Source organism: Episyrphus balteatus, chromosome 2 (assembly GCF_945859705.1).
Source record: "Episyrphus balteatus chromosome 2, idEpiBalt1.1, whole genome shotgun sequence".
In the NCBI taxonomy this organism is placed as follows: domain Eukaryota; kingdom Metazoa; phylum Arthropoda; class Insecta; order Diptera; family Syrphidae; genus Episyrphus; species Episyrphus balteatus.
This window is the reverse complement of record NC_079135.1, coordinates 126,305,547-126,330,753: the sequence shown is the minus strand read 5'-3', so window position 1 is coordinate 126,330,753 and position 25,207 is coordinate 126,305,547. Positions and strand designations below refer to the sequence as shown.

Here is a 25,207-nt window from a genome sequence, read left to right as displayed (position 1 = left end):
TTGATCAATCCCACTGGGAAAACCCCTGCAACGATGGTGTCAGTTTTATTTAATAAATGTTTTCTGCACGGAGAAATAAGGCACCTTACAATAAGATGATGTCCACCTGAAATCCCACCCTCTTAAAATAATAAGATGTCCGCTTAAAAGAAGTGGAATCCACTTAAATTCTGTTAAATTTAAGGTGAATTTCATTTCAATGTGAATTTTCATCTTAAAAAACCGACAACAGTTCCTTTATAACCTTCATCCTTCATACGTTTTTAAAAGCCATAGTATCAATAAATTATCTTACCGTATCTCATGTTTACGCACAATACCATTCTTACTGAGGGTATTTTTCCCTCCAAAAGCAAACACGCCAAAATAATTCCCATCCCTAAAAATAGTGCTAACACGTAGTTTCGCCCAATTGCTATCCTTCCATTCCTGTCCAAAGTCTTGGAAAGTATAATGCAGAAGTAACTTTCTGGCTTTATCGTACAAAATACCATTCTAACATCAAAACAATCTGATTTTCACCCAGGCCATAGTAGTTCAACAGCAAACTTTGAGACTGTAGAATGGGTGAGAAAAGCATTAGATGCTAAAAAAGTTTAATTTTTGGTTCTCCTTGACTATTCCCAACCCTTTGACACCATCAGTCGCAACATCCTATGTGCATCTCTCCGGATGCAGTGGAGCCTGTGTCCTATCATCTGAAAGATGGGAGGAAGTTGTTCTGGAGAATAAAGCATCAAATCTTTGATAGTTAAATTGCGGAGTACCGCAAGGCTGAATTTAGGGTCCATCACTCTTCTCTATGTACGTGAATGATGTACTAAAACTCTTACGCCACTGTGACGGACATTTGTTTGCTGATGAGAAGTTGCCATATTTACAATTAGGAGTACTTTCCCACCTCCTCTGAAAGGAATAAGGCTAAAGGTTAATGTGCTGAATGTTAGAAAATAAGCTTGTAACTAAACGAATTTATCGCTTTTCTAACGCCATCGATACAATGGATTCAAAGAGTATCTTTGACTTAGTAATTCTATTTAAAAAATATTCAAGCATACTAAACTGTTTGATCAATGGCAACACCGTCCGATACTGATATTAGTCTACTACAACAGGCTATCCGTTCAAATGGTTTGTTTGTTGATGCTGGTTTGGTTGGGTTCTCTCTCATCTTTGAGTTGGTTTTGGTCATTTTGCTGTGATCATGTTATTTTTTTTTACTTTATTCTTTTCAAACATGATTTCCTTCTGTTTTATTTTTTTGTTTCTCTTCTTCTACCTACATTAGGTCTCTCTCTCTGTTATCCAATAGAGGTTTCTATTTTATTTTTTCCTTTGTTGTACGATTCAACTTGAATTCATTATTTGTTTTTTTATTTTTTCATTTTAATTTTGAATTGAAAACTAACATAAGCAATAAGTATAATAAAATTGACTCACCTGTGTGCATGGTGAGTTTCGTTTTTATTATACTTATCTACCACTTGATATTGAGTTGTAAATCGAGTTTCTGAACTTTTATTAAATGGAATCTGCCCTGTGGTTATTATGGTGGTATGGAAGTGGCAGACTATATTTTGAACGAAAAATGATGACAAATACACATTTGTGTACATTTAATGATGAATAAAAATGTAAACATAAAAGAATTGAATGAAATTGTGTGTATATTGACCGATTGTGTTGTGTTTATAAAATATGTTGCACAATCGCTCCGTGGTTAATGGGGATTTAATTTTGTTTTCAAAGCTACCGTTTTGAGTAAAAGATAAACAAAAATGATTTTATGCTCACAGTTTGATTAAGGGATCTTCATTACTAAGCAAATCTACCTCAATAGTGTCAACAGGAACAAGTGAAAGCCATCACTTGACATTGCAAATGTCTTTTTTGTCAAAGTAACGATTTTGACGTTTGAGAATAAACATGAGATTTACTAGTATATGATTGAAATCACAACTCTTGATCTCAGTCGACAACGTTGTATAACTTTTGACACTATTGAGGTGAAACTACAAACTGAAAAGTTTCTTGAGGTGTTAGGTATACTACTTACTACTAATAAAAACTTTTAGTAGAACGGACTTTCAAGGAAATCGATGTATTTTCTATCTACTCGTGTAAAAAAACATGATTAAATATAGTAGTAAATGTACTAGATCATCTACTCATGATTAAAAAAAAGCAGATAATACTTTTTGGCACCCCCAAATCAACGTATCTATGAACAGTCTTACTTATTTGGAGTTGTTAAAGTGCTCATAAGTAGGTAAAAACGATAATCAAGTACTATTTATAATCTTAGTTCTATAATTTAGTATCATCACTTCTATTCGATTATATGAGCTTTGAAATAGAAGCCTTTATTTAAAATCACTTGTAAAGTACGCACGAATGCTTAACCTCCTCAAAAGAATCGTGACTTAAAGAGCTTTTAATCTATTACAATTTTTATCAGAGATAAACCTAATTTTCATACTTACACATGTCAATGTACTTTATTCATTTGATTTCAAAAGAAACGTATGTTAAACAAACTCAATGAATATATACCTAATACTCGTGTAAAAAGATAGAAAGCATTTATAGACCAAAGTAATAGATTATGTTTATTTAACCACTTTCCTTTGGTGGTGATAGAGTACTCATGAGTAGACAATTAGTAGAACTAGTACTGCAATCTACACATGATCTTCTGCTCGATTAATGAGAAATGTGTAGTTTTTAGTACTAGATTTCTACTCATGAGAATTCCACCACCTCCAAATGAATGCAGCTTTTATCTACAAATAGGTACATTTACACCACTAAATGAAAACAGCAAATTTTTCTTTCATTTCCTAATAAAATTCGTAAAACTAATTAATTTCTCAATTTCACTTTTCATTTTAAAATAAATTCCGCTAAAAATAAAAATCGTACATAAACTATTCCTTTTTGCCATCAGTCATTGCATTGCCCATTGGCATAAAATCTCTATAAAAACTGTTGCCAATAACGGCAACATTTTTCATCGACATCGACCCAAAAATACCCCGACAGCAGAAAAAATAAAATAATCAAATCCTTAATTTCAATAACACGTGCTCTTATACGAGTTAATCAGCAGACAGACAAAAAAAAAAATCGACAAAATGGACGTAATCCAACATCTGCCAGATGGATTATTTCGAATTTGTTTAAACTTTTAACCCAAAAATAGTTATAAAAATATCTCTAAATCGATTTGTACATATATCTTGACATAAGTTTCTTTAACGTAAACTAAGTATCTAAGGGTTATTTAAAAAGTTTGAAATAAATAACATCTGTCTTACAGAATTTCGCAAGTGTAAGTCACAATTTAAAAACAAAATAAAAAAATAAACTTTTTTTTGTTGAATATTCTATAAATATAAGACAAAAAGTTCTATTGCCAATTTTTTTGTCATTCTATATAAACAACAAGTGTTAAAAATGTCTATTTATTCAGCTAAAGTTGATAAAGACACTTAAATTTGTGATTGTGATCTATTCTATTTAAAAAATTATAAAAAAGGGGGTGTGGTAAATTGTTGTAAGCAATAATATTTAAATTAACTTTTACCCATTCTGTGATAAATACTCGTAATGTCTTATTGTTTAATGGATTACGATCTTCCAAATAACTTTAAATCAAGTAAGTCAATCATTCACAATAGTTAAAATATGAAAAATGATTCACAATCGTTCGCATAAAAAGTTTGACCTAAAAACTTTGATATACCAATAAACATGTTCAATTTCAAGTGTCAATCATCGTCTTAATTTTTTAAATATTAAATTGAAAACATCAGCATTTACAAGTAGAACGGAAAATAAAATGTAATTATATAAAGTGAAGACAAGAGCAAAAAAAAAGAAATTAAATAAATCTTAAAAATAAATAATAGACATGCTGTGTATGAACTCATAGACGCACACAACATAAAAACAACAATAAATATTCTCCTCTTTGCTTCTTCATCAATTCAATGTCAAGGTTAATGTCACAACAATGACACCAACGCTTTTTAGTTTTTTTTTTTGTTCTTATTAATTTTTACGTTTTTTTTTCTCTTTAAGTGAATTGAAGTGATTGTCAGTATTAGCTGGCCATGTCATGTGGGTAATACAATATGTGTTGTCATTCAGCTGACATGAAATTTGACAGATGAGTTTTCTTTTCTATCTTCAGGAAAACAAACGAGTATTTACCTTATCATTGTGATCTTTTTGCTCTTTTTATTTTGTATGTATTAAGTAACTTTTTTTAATATTGAAAGTGTGGATAAGTTTTTGCAACTTGCATACAAACATAAATAAATTGAATCAATCTTTTAAGTAAGTTTTGATTTTCAACATCAAATCATCATGACAGTTTGACAGATGTCAAATCAATTAGAGAAATATTTCAGTAGTAGATTCCTCGTTCGCAACTATGAACCCGTGAATGTCGCTCACTTTGAGCATTGGATCTATTGCTGGAATGGATTTGACATGCGTTAGCGGCGCTGAATTGTATCGATAGGTTATAGGCTTTAGTTTTGAGACTTATTCAGCTATTCAGCTTTATGCATATTATATTACCCACAGAATTAACAATCCTGGGATTAAATTTTACATGAATTTCTGATAAAAATCTAGAATAACTGAGCAAAAATATTTCTTCTCAAGTTCCAATACAGGAAATGTTAAAACATTTTATTCGAGCTGAATATGACAGGTACATGCTTACATGCTGATAATGTCTAGACCAAAGTTCCTATGTTCATCTTAGTTTTATTTCGTTAATCTGAATACACAATGCGGGTCACAAATAAAATTACTTTAATATTTAATATTCCACGCGGGAGTCGGAAGACTCAAAATTCTCACTATAAGTTGTCGAATCATTCAAAAGATACTCACAAGGTCAGGTTTTTAATTTTGTTCCTTCTTTTCTTTGTCACAGTTTTTAAATAAAACAATAAATTTTATGCATCAATTTAAAAGCTTTTCATAGAATGACCTAATAATATGAATCCAAAATAAGACTTCCAAAAACAAAAAATTCCCCAACAAAAAATTCGAAAGCGATTTTACGAGTTTTTCTAGTTTTTTTTTTTTTTTTGTATATTCAATTCAAGTTTATTGGACCACAAACATATATGTCAATCAAATTAACATAATTTGAAAGATGAAATTTAAGAGAAGGAAAACACGCTGTGGATTTAATCGACACAAATTTATTCTTTAATTTTTTTTTATAATGAAGTCAGAATAAAATAAGAAATCAAAAAAAAAAAAAAAACAAAAAAAATCCTCCAAGTCCATCTTAATATTTAATTGAGGATGAGGCTATAAAAGATTCTCAGACTTTATTTAGTACACGATTTTGTTTGGGAGGCCTACATTAAATGCACAGACACGATTTTTATGTTTTAATTTTTTTTGTTTTCTTAGTTCTACAAGATGACGTAGTGCCATATAACACTCACACGTGTGAGTGTTAAAATTTCAAATTCTGTTTTGCTGTTTTTTTTTTTTTTTTTGTTCTCCTTTTGTTTTTGATATTTCCTCTTCCATTTGTGTTTATTTGGTTTTCGGTTTATAGTTTTTTTTTGTGTTTGTCTATTTGATTTATTTATTTATATTTTTTCGTGTTAATAATTAGTTTTTTGCTGAATCAGAAAACGTTGTTTTTTTTTGATAATTTTACGACTAAAATAGCTCCGTTAAAATTTCAATAAAATTAACAACCAACTGCACATACAAAGTTGTAGACAAAAAAAAAATAAAAATAAACAGTTTATGTGCGGAAATATAAAATTATTATATTTTTCTTAATTATTTTAGACGATTTATGGCAAAATGCCGAATTTAATTTTTTTGCTCAACATATCAATCAATCAAGATGTGGTGGCTTTTTATGTAAATTAGATTTTTGGTGTCTTATGAGGAGCGAATGGATATGAGTTTTTGTCTATAGGGTCAGACAAAATGTATGAAATTTTATTGTGTCTAGAAATTTATATCATATGAAGTTTATGATGCAGAAGAAAGAGTGAAATATTATGGACATTTTGATGATTTTTTTTTTAATTATTTAATTTAAAGTCTGTCTGATTTAAAAAAAAAAAAATCAAGGTTACGTATACGCCCGAGTGATCGAAAAATTATTTTCTTTTTTAATTAAAAAATTTTATGATGTCAAATGATTAAATGAAAATATTTTGATGACATTGAGAGGGGGGAAATTGACGTGATATAAGTCTTCAGTAAAAAAAAAAAACAAAAATGGGAAATCTGTACACTTTATCATTTTTGACAGATGAAGTATAACAGTTTTAAATAGTCTCCAAATCAACAATGATATTCTAACAAATATAAATGTATTGTATGTGAAAATTGGGAATCCAATTCAAACTGACAATTGGAAATGAAAGTCTTTCTAAATTGTTTTCTTTTGGGGTTAAATGTTTGTTTCAGCTTCATTTTACCTATCAATGTCAAAATTTTCTGTCACACTTCAATAATCTTCTTAACTTTTACCTGCGTAATAACACCCTTTAAACTCTTCAATTTTAACCCCAACACACCGTTAGTTGTACTGTACAGTGTACACAAAGAAAAATCATCATCTAGTCAAAAGCTCCCTCCAATTATTATACATCACTTGACCTTCTTGCAACCCTATCTGTTGCTGTCATCTTAACGTCAAATACAACGATTATAACACCCCATTACCCAAGTGCACAATTTAAGATGAATAAATTTCCCCCCGACTTCATGGTTCAAATCTTGTGCTTTATCGTCTTTATTCTCTCTCTCTCAAAAGATGTTTTTCCCTATGTTTCCTTTATGTTTCTTTTATGTTTTTTTGTTATTTTTCCCCCGTGCAGAAAAAAAAAAAGAAGATTAATTGTCGTGTCGTGTTCATGCTGGGAGTGATGGGCAATTTTCACTTTTTTGCGCGCACACGCGGATTTTCATTATGATTGTCCATTCCACAGTTGATTACATGCAATTGGTATAATATTGCTTGGAGACACAAAGACGAACGCTGTAAGCTGTTATAACGATGATAATGGCGATGACTATATCTCAACCATCAACAAATCTACTACAAAGACTAGAAAAGGGGAGGCCTGAGAATAGATTTCATGTTGTGGAAACACAAATCAAATATCACACGGTTTATCTAAAGTTGGTTTAACTGTCATTCTGACAGAACTCTACACACTCTGTCTACAACAAAACCACTTATTTAGCAATGAAGGGTGGGTCAGTTTTTTTTGTTATTTCGTTTATTCTTTCATTTTCTTTCTTTATATTGTCTGAGATTCGGACACACAGAAAAATTACCAACAACAAAAAAAAGCAAAAATGAACAATCCAAGCCCACACTAAATGGTGTGAAGTTGTTAATTACAATTTCACATTAATTAGCTAAAGCTTCAACTTTGAAATAAATTACCCAGATAGGCAAATTTAAACGAATGAAAAAAATAATAATAAGCTAGGCGTTGACAAACCTTAACACATAAAAAAAAATAATAGTTTTATAGTGAAAAGTCATGCACATTCTTAGTTCTTGTCAGAACAAAACAAAAATGATTTTTAGTTAGATAGTTTACGAAACAAAACCACAAGATAATTAAAATATATTCTGTAGACTTTTTGTCTCGTTGCTAACGGTGAAGTGATTCTAGGTAGTTTATGGTATTTAGAAAAGTAATTTGTTACTTAATTTTTAACAATAGATTGCAAATTGGTATAGAATTTAAAATTTGCTACAGCTGATGTTTATAATATACCGTGTTGACATTTTTCGATATTTTGTTACAGCAGGGATTCAGAAAAATTCTATCGAAAATTTGTTTAATCAAACAGGTCATAGGATCACGACTGACAAGCAATCAAATGACAGATCGGGGTGATAATTGTCAAAATTCTTATTTAGTGTAGAGATTATTGAAATTTTTAGTTGGAAACAAATTCTTCACTTCAAATTAATGACAAGTTCAAATAACAACTGAATAGCAACAAAGCTGTCAGTGATTCTCGTTAAATTTTCGCCTAATGTCATAAAAGTTCTAACGAAATTTTAATGGAACGACGAAGCAGCACCCCTTTTCTATATATGTACGTTGAGTTTAATGCAATCAAATTCAACTTAATATCAAACATTAAGCCTAACTCCTATTGGTCAGCTGTCATGAAATATAGCAACCATATTACTTGTTCAAAGCAGATACCATATAGGAATACAAAGACAGCTAAAATCCTAAAATGTCAAATCTACTTGTCAAATTATTAAGTTGCTATTTCACAACATTTTTTTTACCTTTTTTTTTACATTTAAATTAATCATTTATCACTTCTTTCAATAGCATTTGAACTTACATTAATGATATATTTTTACTTTTCTTCTACTTTCAGGTAAGTTCAACATTCAAAGGAATACAAAAGAATGAACTCATTTAATAAAGAGTTCTCTTTGGAAAGGATAGTGCTAAGTACATTATTTTACTTTTATTTGAATTTACCAATTCTCTTTTTCTTGAAATGTCAAAATTCTCTGACAATGACATCAAAATTCAATATATTTCCAACTGATTTTTTTTGACGTATCTGTCAAAATTATTCTTTCTTACATTTTCGTTTCCAAGTGTTATACAATATATTTAAAAGAAATTGTCAAAGTCAAGTCAAATTTTGTAGACAAACATGTAGAGGATCTACTGCTATAGAAAGTGGCAGCGATACTTGACAGTGATCACACTCTTTACAATTCGTCTCTGTAGAATCTGTTATACGCAGTCTTAAAATGGAGGAATACTCGACGAGTATTGCTTTTTATTTCTAGGGTTTTTCAATATCTGTCTTTATGTGAAAACTTGGTCAGTGGCCTCTGTGGTTGGCTCAGTTCAGAGGGTCCCCGTATTAAAAATCAAGAAAACGATGCTGAGAAATCTGCGATCATGATTTCTTAAGGTAAGTTGTTACATGCTCCTACCGAGGGCATCACCTTTAAGCTCGGAAACAAGACCGTCAACAGTTTTATAATTACTTTACACATTTGTTGGCCTTTATCCTCCATGGTGAATGGCGCAATATGGCCTGGAACAAAATATAGTTCGTAACTGCCACTTGCGACGCAACTTTCTCAAAGCTTCTGCTCAAAGCCTTACTCATCAAAATTTGTTTTGCAAAACAAAAATTCTAAAATACTTTCGTATTTTTTCAATACCAACTTCTTATCAATTAATTAAATTTATATATACGGTCTTTTGATCAATTCAGTTCCCCTCAGGAATCATATTCAGCTGAATTCAGCAAAATAAAAATTCAAAAAATTGATATTCTCCCAGTCTAAAAATACAAATTCACACATTTTTTGTATTGAATTTTACTGCTGTGTAATCAATTAGATGATATGACTCGTCATAGAAATAAAACACCTTTTCATTATTTCTGTAAAATATATTAAATTGTTTTTTTTTTTTTTTTTTTCCTTTATTTTGCAAATATCAGCAATTCAGCTCACATTTTTTAACTTCATTCAACTTTGCCAGTTGAATAAATAAACGCCACTGAGTTGCTGACGTAGAAAAAAAAATAAAAACAAAACAAAAAATTGTACCTAATCAAATGTACTCATCCCATGTTACATACAAACTACGACGAGACTACTACGACGATCGTAGCGATCATGCATGAAATAAAGAGGAGACAACTTTAGCTGGCTATATGCTCTGGTTTTCCAGAAACAGATACTTCCAACCAAATGACAAACCATGGAGAATGTAATGTTGAACGCAACAGATACGCGTTTTAGTTCGTCGTAGCCCGATCGTGTTTGTTGTACTCCCTGATGGCTATACGATGATCGTTTCTAAAACGCGCGCATGCATAATTTTTCGCTGCTACAAGATCGTTCTACCACCGATATCGGACTACACTGATACGAAAGCGGTGTGGCTGTATGGGGTTTCGGTTGGAGTCTATTTAACGAAGTGACCCATTGCGAGTAACACTGCTGCGAGAAACGATCGTGATGATGACTCATCCAGCATTAGCAAGCATCATCATCATCAGCTACAACAACAACACCAACGACGACTTGCTCACTCATTCTAGGTTGAGCCTGGTCTCGTTTTATGAGTTTTCCAGTTTTTCGTAGTGCGCCAGTTTGTTCTTTTTTCTGTTTCTGCTCAGAATGAGGGAGCAGAATACATTTGCAGTGATGATGATGCATGATGATGAATCTTTTTTGATAGTTTTTTTTTTTTTTATTTTTCATTCTCAGTTGCATCTGTCCAAGTTTTTCTCGTCCCGCGCACCATCATATCAGTTTGCTGTCTGCTAGAGGTTCATGTACAGGGTTTTGAGTTTTAAAAGTAAAGTTGGTCATGTCGTGCGCGTTTTCATTTTGGGAGACGGACGCGGACGGAACGTGCGTTGAGGTCTTGATTTTGAGGAGCAACACTAAGTACCTCTACAACACCACCGTACAGTTTGAGACCAAAACTGGTTTAGGTGGAAGTGGTTAATGTTTATTGATTGAATTCATTAGCCGAGTTAGCTTTGTTAAATTGATCGCCATTAAATGGCCGATAAAAGTTGTACCTACTTTATGTCTTGTTTCACTTTGTACTGGCTTGTGTGTTGTGTATATGAAACGATAGAGTGTTTTGGTAGGCTTTAAATTTTCAAAGTCATTTTTGCTTGTCTAGAAGCCAATTTTATTAATGGGCGATCATTTCGAAGTTGAATAGACTTTTTCGCTCATTTTTCTCTTCTCTCTTTCTATCTATCCCTGGAGCTTATAAGTGGGTTGTATTCGCGAGTAGATTATAGTTATTAGACAAAAAAAAAATGTTTCCACCTTAATGACTTAATGCTTTGTCTTGATCGTGTAAACACTATAAAACGTTCAGCGATATGGTTCGTGGGGTATCAAACAATGATTAACCTGACCTGACCCCTTTTTTTTTGTTAGATTGTTGGCGATGATTGATGGTTTTTAGTGGAAAATTTTTATAAATGGAAAATGTTTAATTTGAAATGTTATACGTTTTTATTAGAGAATGTATAAGTTAGTTAGTTGTTGTAACATTATCAACAGATGTTGTTATGGCTATCGATCGAAACTGGATCATTCATTTCAAAAAGTAAATTTCGTTCACCAAATCGGTAATAACTCCCTTTGACGTACGAGCGCAATCATGTGGCTTTCTTTATGTAAAAAAAAAATGAGAAAATTAACTCAATTAAAATGTTTTACTGTTATACAAGAAGCGCATCAGGGCGTAAAATCGCTATTCTACGGCTTGTTTGTGTCAAAAGAAATATAAATTAAAATTATTATAGTGTTATACTGTTATACAATGTCTACAAGAAGCGCATCTGGGCGTAAAATCGCAATTCTACGGCTTGTTTGTGTCAAAAGAAATATAAATTAAAATTATTATAGTGTTATAGTGTTATACTGTTATACAATGTCTACCCGCAGTGAACGTAATCCTGGGCCTTGATTTATATACAGAAAAAGAGAAATACAAAAATAGTTTTGTGTTATACTGTTATACAAAGAACTATCATCGCGGGCTCGCAGGTTGCAGTAGCATCCAAAAATGCGGTTATGCGACTTATATTCTTCCTCTTACTGACCTCGGTATATTAAATCTGAACTTAATAGTTTCTAAATCAATTCGGACGACCCAAAAGTAAGAATCGTTTAAAGCAGCGATGGCCCTATGACCGAACTAAATCAAGTGACATAGTTTTGCGTATCATCTTTTATCTCTTCGAACCCCTTGAGTTTGAAAACACGATAACTATTCATAAAACTAAACAAACTAAAAAAAGCAAAACAAAAAAAAAAAACTCAAAGAAGAATAGAATTCCAAATTTAATTAAAAACCTGAAAGGTCATAAACTCATCCAGTTCCCATTCGGTAAATCATAAAATCATTGAAATTGAGAACAATGGTCAGCATTGTGAATGACGCACAACTATCCTGTTCTGCATATTTTATTAATCTTTAGGTCTTGTATCGTCTTATCTCTGATATAACCATATTTAACATGGGCATCATCATTGTCATCAACATTAACAAATTTTGCTACGAGTTTATAGGCTTCTATAAAGAAGTATAACGGTGATATGGCACCCTTTCTTGTCAAAAATACCAACGAGTAATCTATTATACGACCTTTTCCACAATTAATAGGCAGAGAATTCATTTAGATTCTATGAACTGAATGAGGCAAGCCCAACCAACATGAACTACCACCATCACAGACAATCGAGTATACCGTAAAGATTCAAGCCTTAAACGTCACACACCTGCCTAGAGAGGGTCTATTCCTCTGAGCACGACGACACTTATAAGGGCCGGCGGCAACTGTTATACACAGCAAACGAAGAAATTCTCACCCCATTGCATCGATGTGGAAGGATAAATTTTCATGCAAGGCTATGTTGAGTCCTTCGGTGTGCTTGCAAAAGGGAAATGCCAGAATGTATGCACCACCAAATAATTCACACACGACACACAAGAAACTGCCTACTCCTCCGAATTCTGTGCTGAGCTCTTCGAAGAACTTCAAAAAAACGAATGCCATACAACCCCGTGTTCTAAGGGTGGCTGCAGAATGGTGGTGGGCTTTTTCATGCAACGAAACAGATTCGAGTCCTTGCGCTGCACGAGTCAGTGAGTGAGTGCATTGCGTAACATCGGTATCGAAGTTAGTTTTGCATACTTACTCTTTTAGCTCAAAAACGTAGCGCCGCGCCACCATTAAACCTAGTCGAGTAAAGGCTCTATAGAATGGTTCGGTGATTTGCATGGTACCCCCATACCCTTCCACCGACTTCTAACTCCTTTTTAGTGCTGTTAGACCTTTCATGTTTTTAATCTTTTTTTCCTAGAAGGGTTATATAGCGTGGCACTGGCACACAGAAACGAAAACGAGAACGAGAATGAATATTATATTGAAATGTTGCGAAGAATTCCAAAAATGTATTTTGTCGACGTAACAACAGAGCACCACACCACCGTTTTCGTTCCCAATGCTGCCGCTCACACACATCATATCCTTGCCTTAGTTATCTGGAGGCGGTATAGAAAACTAAAAAGGTGGTTCTGTGTGTTGCAAGGGGTTACACAGTTTATTTTTTTTCTCTTTTTTTTTTTTGCTTAACTTTGTTTGTGAGCGTTGAAAGGTATAAAGTGAGTTTTTGGAAGTTTTGTCTAGGAAATAGCATTCCAAGTTTTGAGGGCAAACAAAATATATAAAATAAAATACAAAAAAAAAAAAAGGTAAACCTAAAACGTGTAAGGCAACCCTTTTTTTCCTAGAAACGAGAAAGAGGGAGATAAAGAACTTTTTTGTACAGAAGAAAGAGTATACCTATATGATGCGGGAGAGATGAAGACTTTATACCTTTTTCGTTTTATACAATTTGAAGGTTACAAACTTTGTTTTTAGTTTTGGGGAAAATTGAAAAGATACAAATGTGTGGCTAACATTTTTTTTATAAAGGTAGAAAGAGCAGAGGGAGATAGGGAGGAAGGTATCTAAGGAAAAAGTTGTGTTGATAGGGAACGGAAAAGTTCAAAACTTAATGCATACTTTTGACAGAAAGAGTGTATTTTGCACTTTGTAAAAGATAGATGATTGAGAACGGATGGTTTATCTTGTATAGTTAAACAGACATTTGATCAAAGTTATTGATTTGTTTCAAAGATATATATATCTTAGCTTTGGAATTTATTGGTATTGTGATGATTTGTGTGAACTTAAAAATTATTTTATTTTTATTTTAAATATCTTTTATATGGTCTTGCTGGTCTTAGGGGAATACTTAAAGGTTTTAAGCGATGGGGATATTGCCTCCACTTTTCAAATAAGACTAGATAATAAATTGTGAGTTGATGATGGGTAATCTTCATCAAACAAAACAACAAAACCAGAGAATAAACGGTAGCAGATGGCAGGGGAATATAAATGTAAAAAGTGTATAAAACTGTTATACAACGTAGAAGCGAACCAAATCGACGTATTCGTATTATTTTTGTATAAAGTGTTATACTGGTATACAAATGATGAAAAATACATTACAATCAATCCCGCTCACTGATATCTATAAAACACTGGATAGAGGATTCCCTACAAAGTATAACAGTTTTGCTGCTCCAATTTTTGCCGCCTCTATCTAACAATTTCACATCATTCTCGGAGGAAACCTACAGTTCGAATCCATTCTTAGACTTTAAATAAATGGCTCCTACAAATTGTTTATTATTTCTGGCTTAGGCCTGTATTGGGCGCCATTTTAACTCTAAGTACTATTTTTCTAATTAGAAAGATTTAGGTGGTTCTCTTTCGTGAGATCTTTGCTTCCTGTTTAGGATCACATTACCAAAAGAATTCGTTATCGACCGCTACACTTTAGGGCTTGCGTTTAATTTTCTACCTCGATATTCATATTTTATTAAATCACTCCCCATAAAAGAACAGTTTTGCTTGATTAATTATAATATCTTAAACATAACAAACCCCCCATTGACCCAATTGAAAATTCTCTACAATTGATCTTCTAGGCAATCGTGACTTTCAAACTTTTAAACCACTTAACGAAGAACTATATTAACTACTGGCTCTAGTGTGTTTTAGTATTTCAAGGCTCGCTCGCATACAAGCATTTTGTTTTTGCAAAGTCATTAAATTTAAAAACGTCTATTAAAACAACTGCTTTGACCTCGATTTAATTAAACAAAACATATTCTTCGAGCAACGCAAGCATTTCCGCCTTTAAGAAAGAATATAGTAGTGTTCTCGCGCACATCGCGCACTAACTAATTAACAACCCATAGCCTTAATTAAAACAACTTTGCACTCCGTCAGACCTCTCTATAGGCTTCACCCAAAGAGAGCCCAGCAGCAGCAGTAGAAAAAAAAAACAGCACAAGCTGCATAATATATAGACATCCAATTAAATTCCAATTTCAATAAACACTATTTATGATGGCTTGTTTGCGCAGTTATAAGGAAACAATTTTAATAACTTTTTGCGAAAGCGTCAAATTTTTTCATGCAAAACATACTTAGGTATAGGCTTATAAGCGCGGCTAATGCGCAAAGGGTTTTACACAACTTGAAAACAAAATACCTTCCACACACAATGAACATTTAATTTAGCGAACGAATATGAGTTTAATATGTAATCTTTTATTCAAAATCTCAAAAATAAAATAATTCAAATTTTGTTTTCGCAACGCAAACATGCGCGCGCGCCTTCTAATGAATTAAGCTACAAGCGAGCAGCGTGTCTTAGCCGCCTTGGCAGATAATTACTTTAGCACGGCAAAATGGTTTTCTTCTTGGTTGAACAATAACATCACGATGAGGAATATGAAAATCCTCGTCGAAGGTAGACATAGTGAGTTGCAACAATTTATTCGCCCAGTTCCACTGCACGGTTCTACGATCTCCCCATCATCATTTGCAACAACAGTATAACAGTGCAAACTTTATGTTACCTATTTCGTCGATGGAATTACAAGCGTGTATAGCAATTTCAAAAATTACATGCAGCAACCCAAATCGATGCGCAATTCCTATCAATATCTAAACTCGCGATGCCTCTCTCTTTATAAAGCTCATGATCTACTTTTGAGTGAGTTAACAACAATCGCACCGAAATACCGCGCATTTACGTTCTTCGAGGTTGTAATAATATTCGTCTATGGTTCAGCTTGGCGAATCACTGGCATTTGCATTACATTTACAGCTTAAGTTTGAGTATTCTCCTTGCAGCGCAGCGTAGCGGTGACGCGGTGCGGCAGCCGAGTGTAGGTAATGTAGAAATCAAAGTTGTGAATGTGCGATTTTAAATTGCTACTAAATTCGAGGCGGTTTTTTACCTCATAATCTTTTACAACATAAGAAAATCATCGCTTTTGACGATGATTTGCTTTCAACGCAGCACTAATTTCGATGCATTTTGTTGTTGTTGCAGCATGTATATGCAGCAGTTGCATATAAATATAGTTACGCATTAATGTTGCATTATAATTGGAGAGTCTCATTCATAAAAGTTGCCAGTTTAATGATTTACTAGGGCATTAATTTGCGGAATACTTCGTCATGATTGAAGTTGCTTATCTTTTTCTATAATATCTTTGTGTGCATTGTGGTTTGGGTATAAAGAAAATAATAATAATAAAAAAGACGTTAGGGAAGAGAAAATTCAAATTGGTGGGTGGAAATTAAAATGTTTTTTTTTTTTTATTATTAAACTGAAGATTGGAAGAACATCCATGTACATCTTTTGGAACGGTAACTTTTTTTACATAGCCTTGTAAGCTGGGTCAAATGTTTTATTGGTAGATTGAAAGATCAATTTGCCAACAGTTATTATGGACTCTTCTGCTTAGAACTGTTTGTACTCTAGAGCAATTCAGTTTGACAGTTCTTATAGCCCAAATTTTTAAATGATCTTAAAATTTCCTGTCACTTTTGGCTATCTCTATATCAACATGAAATGTAAATGAGAAAGGAACAGTTGGCGGAGTGAATGGAAACACCGTCAAAGAGCCAATACTTTGATGAAACAGACAGTTACAATGAGCAAAGTTTAAGGATCTAATATTCTTTAGAATTTATTAACTACATCGAGAAAAAGGTATTTAACTTATTTATTTTGATAGAAAAAAATAGTTTACAGGATTGCTGTCATTTCTTCAAAGGAGACAAATAAATTTCAAATTCATTTTTGACGTTTTTTGAGTATTTAGTTAAAACCCTATTTGACACATAAATAATGTGAAAAATGTCAAATGAATGCATTCAGAAATGTTTGACATAATAAGATGAACCTAAAGAAAAACAGAATTGTGTTGCACGTTGACAGGTCTAAATAAAAAAGTCGCATAGTTCTATTCAAAAGTAGTTGTGTCAAAAACAGTGTTTTTGGTCTGAAAGCTACTTGTCAAAATGATTGATTCAGTGAAAATGAATCAAAATCAGAAGTCGACCTCCCTAGATCCCCTTTTCTGAATGATTCTTCCCGCCCTATAATATCATAACTCTTCTAATAGAATTTAGAGCCCCCGCAAACAATAAATAGTCTTTTGTATGCGCAGCTGTCAAGTTATAGTTTCACAGTGGCAAAGTGTATTGTTTGTGCAATTTACAATCTACCAACAAATAACAATTTACAATCTACAATTTGCAATTAAAACTTTACTATTTTTATTAACCGTTGAGCTCTATTAGCTATCACTTATTACATATTACTTGTCACTTATCATATCAATTATCACTCGTCACATGAAACGAATATAATGTTTTGTTCAACTTTATATTTTGTGTGCTAACTTTTGACAGATGAATATTTTCATTTGTAAATTTGATGTTTTGTCTAAAGCTTCGCTTACATAAATGTCTAAGTTTTGGATCAGTTACGTTTTGGTTAAAATTTGTATAACAGTTTTTAAAAATCTTTTATTAAATAAAACAATAAACTTCTTACGTTTGCTCTTGACTTTGTTTGTTTATGATCTTTATTCACAGAAAAAAAAAAACAAGTCAGTCCAACAAAAGAAACACAATCATCCAATTAGACAGCACTTAACTTAAACTGGACACAGACAACATTCTGCCTGTAATCGATCACTTTATGGGTAGCCCTGTGATCCTAAGACTGGACAGACTTTTTCTACCTAACCTAAATATTCGGCTACCTGTTTTAATTCAAATTTTGAAATTTCTCAGGGTTTACCAATGCTACTATTATGATTTTACAACTGCTCACTCACACACAAACATACAAAACTCACGCATACGCATTTTTTTCAAAATATTTGGTTTTGGGGTGCATAATGCCTGCACACATTCTTTTGTAGAATTTTTCAAATTCCATTTGATCGTGTTGTGTATGTTCCGCTGATCCCTTTGTCAGTTTGGAGGGTTGATTTTTCTTTCATTCACTCGCACTATTATTTTCCTAATAAATTCCTACTACTACCACAATATTTTTAAGGGTCGCTACACTTTTTCTACTTTAGTATAGTTATGGGGTGAAAATGCACATAGAAATAGAGAGTTCGTTGGCAGGATATATTGGAACGAGATACGAACGAACGACCCCGATGCACTGCACAAAAACAGTTACGTTTGGGAATTCAAAAAGTGTAGAGCGTTTTTGAGCGTCTGTCGTCGTTATCTTGTTGTTCATGATTTTTGTCGATTCAATTTTATTGGAATTCGGGTTTTATTTATTCCAATAGGATAATGTAATTTTTTCGAGAAAATAGTGTTTTTGTTTTAAACAAAATAAAAATTAAAGCTAATGGTGTTTATAGGGGTACAAAATTTGAAAAAAAAAAAAACCGTGATGAGTGAATAATTCATAAAGCACCATAATTTATTGAGGCAGCTGCAATATTTTTCTTGAATTGTAATTGTGTGTGTGTGATTCATGGATCAATGATGGTAATGACGAGTGTTGAATTGTTTCGATATAAATTTTATAGCTGAAAACGGATATCTGTGAATTTAGGGGTATCTACCTACCTATTACCTATTTTGTTTGATTGTGATAGTGTTGTCAATTGTTTGTATTTGTAGCATTGTGTTCAAAAGAATAAACAACTTATAAATAAATTAATCTACAGTTTGGATTTTGGATACTAATTTTTCCAACATTATTTGTGGTAAGAAAAAGTTTATTTAGATGTCATAGAAATTTTTGATTGTGTTTAGACCCTAATTTCTGCCTTTTTTTTAAGTAATAGGTTATAAAATTTTGGTAATTTAACCAAAAAAAACGAATAACTTATTGGGATAAGCTTTGGTTACATAACTTATTGGGGATTACTTTAACCAAATTTCTTCCAGCCAAAGTGTGTTTAAATGAATGCTCTGGAACCGTTTTAATCTGAAATGTGTTAAATATAACAGATCCTTAAACGGGTTTCTGACGTTTACACAATGACATACATAGTTTAATACTCGAAAAAAAAAACATAAACAAAACGTAATAAAACAAAAGATTGTACAAATTGGAACAAATAAACCTCTCAGCCAATTTTGAGATTTGACAGTGTAAAAAATATTCAAAATGCTTACACGCTCCTAGCAAAGCTAATGTCAATCAAAATAATGGCAAACTTGGCCGAAATTTTTCTGACATTGTGAATGAGTTCTTGTTTTTTAGATTTGACAGTACGCGGCACCTAAAATCAAATATTTAAGAATCAGTATTGTCAAGTGAAGTTATGTCTAGATTTATATGAGTACAGGAATCTTAAAATACACGAAAGAAGAAACCGTTTCAAAGCATTTTATGATTTGACAGCAGATATGCATTTTCAATCAGTTGGTTTGGACAAAATGACGTACTGTTGATTTTCTCGAGTGTCAAATAGTAGGTATGTGTTTTGGCCCTAAAGATGGTACTACACAAAAACCAACAGATCCGATACATTAGTGTGCGTGTATGTCTAAAAACTTAAACAATTAAACAAGTGCTTATAAGAAGCAACTCATAAGACGAACGACGAATGCGAAGGATAGAGTAGCTCTTGGGGATTTCTTTAGTGTTATTGTTAAGTCACTTTTGTTAATCGTAGTGTAAACATTGCTGTCCCGTAAGTCACTTCCGTAACAATAACGTAAGCCGAAGGTGAGACTTACATGTGTACCTCGTCTTAGGCAGATCGGCGGGGTAATTTCTGATTCTAACAAAGTCAAATGTCACAAATTTTACTTTGATGAAACTGACAGAAACAAAATTGAAAGGTTAAAAGAAACCTTCCTCCCGCTTAAAGAAAAGTTTCAATTTGATTCTTCACACTGTACTTACATACTCCGCCTTAGAATAAGAAGTATTTCATCATGAGAAGAAGATAGCCAAAATAAAAAATTTTAGACTCATTTAAAATCTTTTAAAAAAAACTTTATTCTTATTAAGCTGCTTCGAATTTTAAGGAAGCATTTCCGAATCTTTTTTCCTGCATTAAGTTTCTTCTAAAAGTTATCGTATAACGATGCGTTTTTAAATAACTACTTTAAAAAGTTATTTAAAAAAAAAACACTGATTTTCTAAGAAAATAGAAAAAAAAACAAAAATATTCTTTTCATTGTTCGCATTTTCCTAATTCGAGCTTAAGATTCCAAACAATACTAAGCACAATTTTCTAGAAACAACTTAATTTATCAAAACAATTTTTTTTCCACCTTGTCTAGTCTGGAGTTGGTAGAGCGCAGCAATAAATAGAAGAGTGTAAGGGGGTTAATAAGGGAAGTGTTAGTTTCACGTTTTATGCTAAAGAACTCTTCCTAGACGTTGTCAAGACGTGTCAAAAATACCAATTTTATCTACCACGCATTGCGGTTTTGCGCCGCAGTAAAATGCATATCCAAATACACAAGCATACATAAATATATACATATAAACTCGCACTGGTGCGTGCATTAATTTCATAGTTCAACCTCTTTCGATGTTACAAAAGTTAAAATAACAAATAATTCATTCGAAAGGTCTATTCAAATTATTGCAGTTGCCACTATAAAATACGTGCCGGTGGTGCGTCAGATTGTATATATACGTAGGACACAAGAATAAAAACACATCGATGCGTGCTCAACCGTAAGGAAACATTAGAATACGCACGAGCTCTCTTATTCGTTCGTATATTTTATTTCTGTGCGTTTGTTGAGGTTCATATATGAATGAAAAGACAAATAACCTACAAGTCTTTTGAATTTGTATAAATATAACCCTACTGCAATATAGAAGCAGCAGCAGCAATAGAAGCAGGAAAACAGCACTATAGGAATCGATGTATCTCTCCACAGAGAATTGGTGACCCATTGAAGCGTAAATTCAAGTGGATTATCGCGCGTTACCGTGTCGTGTCGTTCTTGCTCATCCCATCCCTAACAAAAAAAAAATAGGTGGAATGCGGTAGTTTCATTTTCAACCCCGCTTTCCCTATACTCTCTTTGCTGAATGGGAAAATAGACAAACTGGCTGATGCCAAGAGAGAAGACAAAGTGGGTACTTGAAAATAGAGGTGCTCTTCCACCACGACCTAGCAGAGCAGCGCACTTGACGAAATTTTTAATAAGCCATTTGGCTTTCGTCCTTCCAAAACGATGTGATGATGGGCAATGTTATGTAACGCCACACCGCACTGCCAAGTGCGATTACCGTTAAACATAACGAAGAAACAACTGAACTGACCGAAGTTGAAGTACCTTCGGGTCGTTTTACTATATTATAATGGGTTCACCCTTGAGGATATTTAATCTCTCCCGATACGCACAACAAATGAGTTTTTTTTCTTCGTCTTTTTGTTGGTAAAATAGCTCGCGACAGATATTCGCGTTGTTCATCTTCAATGGGGGCACGTGCCAAATTTAGTGATGCAAATTTTATGATGAGGGATGATGATGATGATGATGATGGTTCATGGTTGATGTAGATGATGATGAGATGATGAACCAGCTGCCAACAAATATACAGATTCCAGTAGGGGGAAAAATGTTTTAATAAAATTTTCTTTGTCATAATTTATTAAGGATTCAAGGACATTGAATGTGAAACCAAAACATATTCTATGGGGAGTTCATCATACAAGGGGAAATTAATTGTTTTTTTTTTTTTTTTTTAAGGAGTAAATGTATTAAAATAGGAACACGCGTGGACAACGGTTGTTTAGTTCTTTTGCTGAGGGAAGGTTACCCAAATTCCCTGCCTATTATTTTTCAAAGAAACTTTGCGACATTTTCAAACCTGAAACCTTGTTACTCTCAATGGCGCTAACAAACTTTTGTCTTCTGTCGCATAAAGTCCATATAGGTAAAGATCAAGTTTCTTGTTCATTCTTGAGCTAAGTGAACACCATCCCTTACAGAAACTGCATTAGCATCTGCAAGGCTTTATAGAAGCAAAATTGTTATATGGGTGCTGTTATGAAATGCATAGGTAGCTAAAAAATTTTCAAATTTTGTACATCTGTTTCAACTATTCACATTGGCAACACTCCGCCGAATCACTCGCACTAAATGGTATTGAAGAGATGACAAAGTGACACAGAACACTATTTGACAGTTGTTGGTATTATGACATTTGGTGTTCTCTATTTTTGTCCAAGTTTGGAGCTAGATTTCTACTCATGAGTATTCTACCTACTCCAAAGGAACTCGGCCAATATGTATATCTCTTCAAGGCAAAAATAGGTGAAATATCTAGATAGGTTCTTTCTGACAGTTTTACCATAATTTTCGTTTTGAGGTTTTGAAATCCATGCCTTAAATCTATGAAACGAAATGTTTCACATGGTATACGCCGAGGTTTTTATCATTTTTTCAAAAAGCAAACAAAAAACAAAAGTTAAAACCTCTTGAGTTGACAACGTCAATGATATTCTTGAGCACCTACCTACTACTACTATCTAAGATATTCATCATCATTCAGAGCTACCGCAAAACAACACAAATTTCTTCCTCACCTTTTTAGACATTGCTGACAGCTAAAACAGACACATTCACTTGCAACACATCATGTTGCGCTTGCATCTAGATCTTGTGTAACTTTTCATGACAGGGACGACAATGTCGACACAACAAAACACAAGAAGGAGCAAGTCCATCACAACCACAGCATAAAGAATATTTTGAAACAAAAATTTAAAAAAAAATAAAACTAGTGTCCCATACATTGTGTCACAAAAGACGACGACGATGAACCAACGGACAGACCGAAAAACGACAAAAGAAGAAGCACCAGTATGACAATATATTACAAAAGTTGACGGACCAAACGCTCTCTTTCTCTCTCTCTCTTGCAAAACATTTTACAATATACACCCCGGCAAAAGAAAACTTTATTATTTACTGCATTTTCCAGTGTATGGTTTGTGCAAAAGAGAAAAGACACCAAAAATTCCTCGAGGACATTTGATTTATGAGCATATGTGAAGAAGGCAGAGCTCCAAAGTTCAATGGTGGATTGAACTTATAAGGAATTGGTTAAGGCGGTATATTTGTTTTCAGGGCCCAGCAGGGTATATTTTGAATGGGTCCGTATATGGTCCGAAGTGTTATACAACATTTCTAAGGAAAATGTTTCAAGTTTCCTTAGATTTTGCTACTAGACCAGTTTATACCAATCAATCCCTCTAAACGGAAACACTATTTTGCAATGTTTGAACGCCTTAATTTATGTTTTCTTTTTCCGGACTGTCACAAAAAATTATATTATATCTATATCTATATTCTTTTTGATATACGTGCTTGGAGAATTTATACCAATTAGTAGCGGGAAGGCTTTTTTGTACTTTATTTCGAGGATTAATCTCTTGATATATTTTTTTTTTTAAACTCATGAAATGCAGTGTGTTAGACAACACCCTTAGAAACAACATTTGTTTCTAAGGGTGGTTTACTGTAATGCTGTATATAATATATCGGTTAGACCAGTTTATACCAATGAACTTCTAAAGGTTGTAGGTCTTGTTTGCAGTGTTTGATTTCTTATGGGTAAGTTCAAATTCTTTAAACTGAATAAAAATGTCTTGTTTGTCACTTGTGTTATTCTTAGACCAGTTTATACCATTCAACGTAATAATTTCGTCTACTATACACAAAGGCAAAGTGATTTTTGTTACAATTTAAACTGATTTTGCAAGACGCTTGTGATTTCAGCTTTTTTTTATACCAGTTAAACTTTGATAAGAAATATGTCAAGCAAATATCAAAATCCACCCCTGTTTCAAATGAAAGATGTTTTATATATTTTACCACACTCGAGGGGTTGGGTATCTAAATGATATAAAATGAATTAAAACGCACGTCAAGGCTTGTTCTTATCCTGTGAATGTTGGCATTATTTATTCATTAGACAGACAACAGTGAAATATACACAGACTGAGTGAAGTAAAGTGAATACCTACTGCTAAGAGTTGTTATAGAAAACAAAAGAAGACTCTTGTTTTTTTTTTTTTTGTTGATGTATATTTTTGATGTCTTTATGAAGTCTCCACTGTCCAGTATATGGTCACTGGTTTGGTCATTTTATTTTTTTTTTTTTTTTATTTTTGGGTGGCGATGGTAGCGGCTCTGGACTACTGACAATGACGAAGGGCGAGAAACATAAACAAAATTGAAGATAATTTATTTCCATGGAATTTCATTCAAAAATTGTCATTCAATGTTGTAAATTATTTAAATTTAAATTGACCATAAGTTAGATACAATATAGCTTCAGTTTTGTATACATATATGCGAGTATGTTTCGAGTTATTTCTCTTTTTTTTTATAAAAAAAAGGGGGCTAACAAAACTGGGCATTATCGAGGACATGTCAAAGGGAATACAGTTTAAAGTTTAATTAAGTAAAATGCAATGGAAAAAAATATGTCTGATTGGTATAAAATTCGTAGAAACGTTTTTTTTTTTTTTTTTTTTTTTTGAAAGGGAAAAAGAATGTGGTAATTGAGTTTTAGGAAAAAGCTCGAAAGAAGAGTTTTTGTTTGCAGTTTCGTACGATATCATGTATTATGGGCTACTCCTGCATATCGCAGATGACAGTACTAGATCATGAATTTACTTTGACAGATCACGGATAATTCAATTCCAATGATTTTACACCCGAAAGCCGAAGGCAACAATTGTTGACAGCAGCGAAAAAGTTTAATATGTCAGGCCAAATTATAGGTTTACGCTAAAGTCCCTTAAACGTCAAAAATCACTTTGTCATTAGTAACTTAGGATTATTCAGGATAAATTCAAATAATCTTTAGAACTGCAAGAGTTATTGAGTTATTAGCTGATTGAACATTTTGACATTTACTTATTTCAACCCAGCGAGTTTTGTCAAAGATTACAAATGTCTCTTTGACAGACAACGAAAATACAGCTGCTGAAGTTTTTTTGAAGTTAGTTTGACAGTTGAATTTGACGTTTACAGCCATTTCCTTCAACTTTTCGAAACTAAAATTTTTTTTGTTGTTCATTTGGTTTTCACGTTAGCTTACGATTTCTTAGCTTTATTATAGTTGGACCTTAAGCTTCATTCCATATTCTCTCCCGAAAAGTTGATCTTAAGGTAGTTAAATCAGATCACATCGATTCGTGGTCCTTCATTATGCCTTGTTTCATCCCAACAAAAAGTTTTGTTTCCATAAAGCTTTATAGAAGCAAAC

At 32.8% G+C, this 25,207-nt stretch overlaps 1 protein-coding gene across 8 annotated transcripts in view; it reads left to right on the top strand.

The window, feature by feature from the left end:
* Window positions 1–25,207, top strand: part of LOC129911382 (protein scalloped) — a 205,016-nt gene that overhangs the window by 139,401 nt on the left and 40,408 nt on the right. The window contains exon 1 of one of the 8 annotated variants that reach the window (XM_055989174.1): window positions 3,513–3,658. The exons of the other annotated variants lie outside the window; for them this stretch is intronic. Within the exon in view, the coding sequence (XP_055845149.1) occupies window positions 3,610–3,658 (49 nt within the window). The 5' untranslated portion in view covers window positions 3,513–3,609. Of the gene's footprint in view, window positions 1–3,512; window positions 3,659–25,207 lie in introns of those variants that run through there. 8 annotated transcript variants of the gene reach the window in all.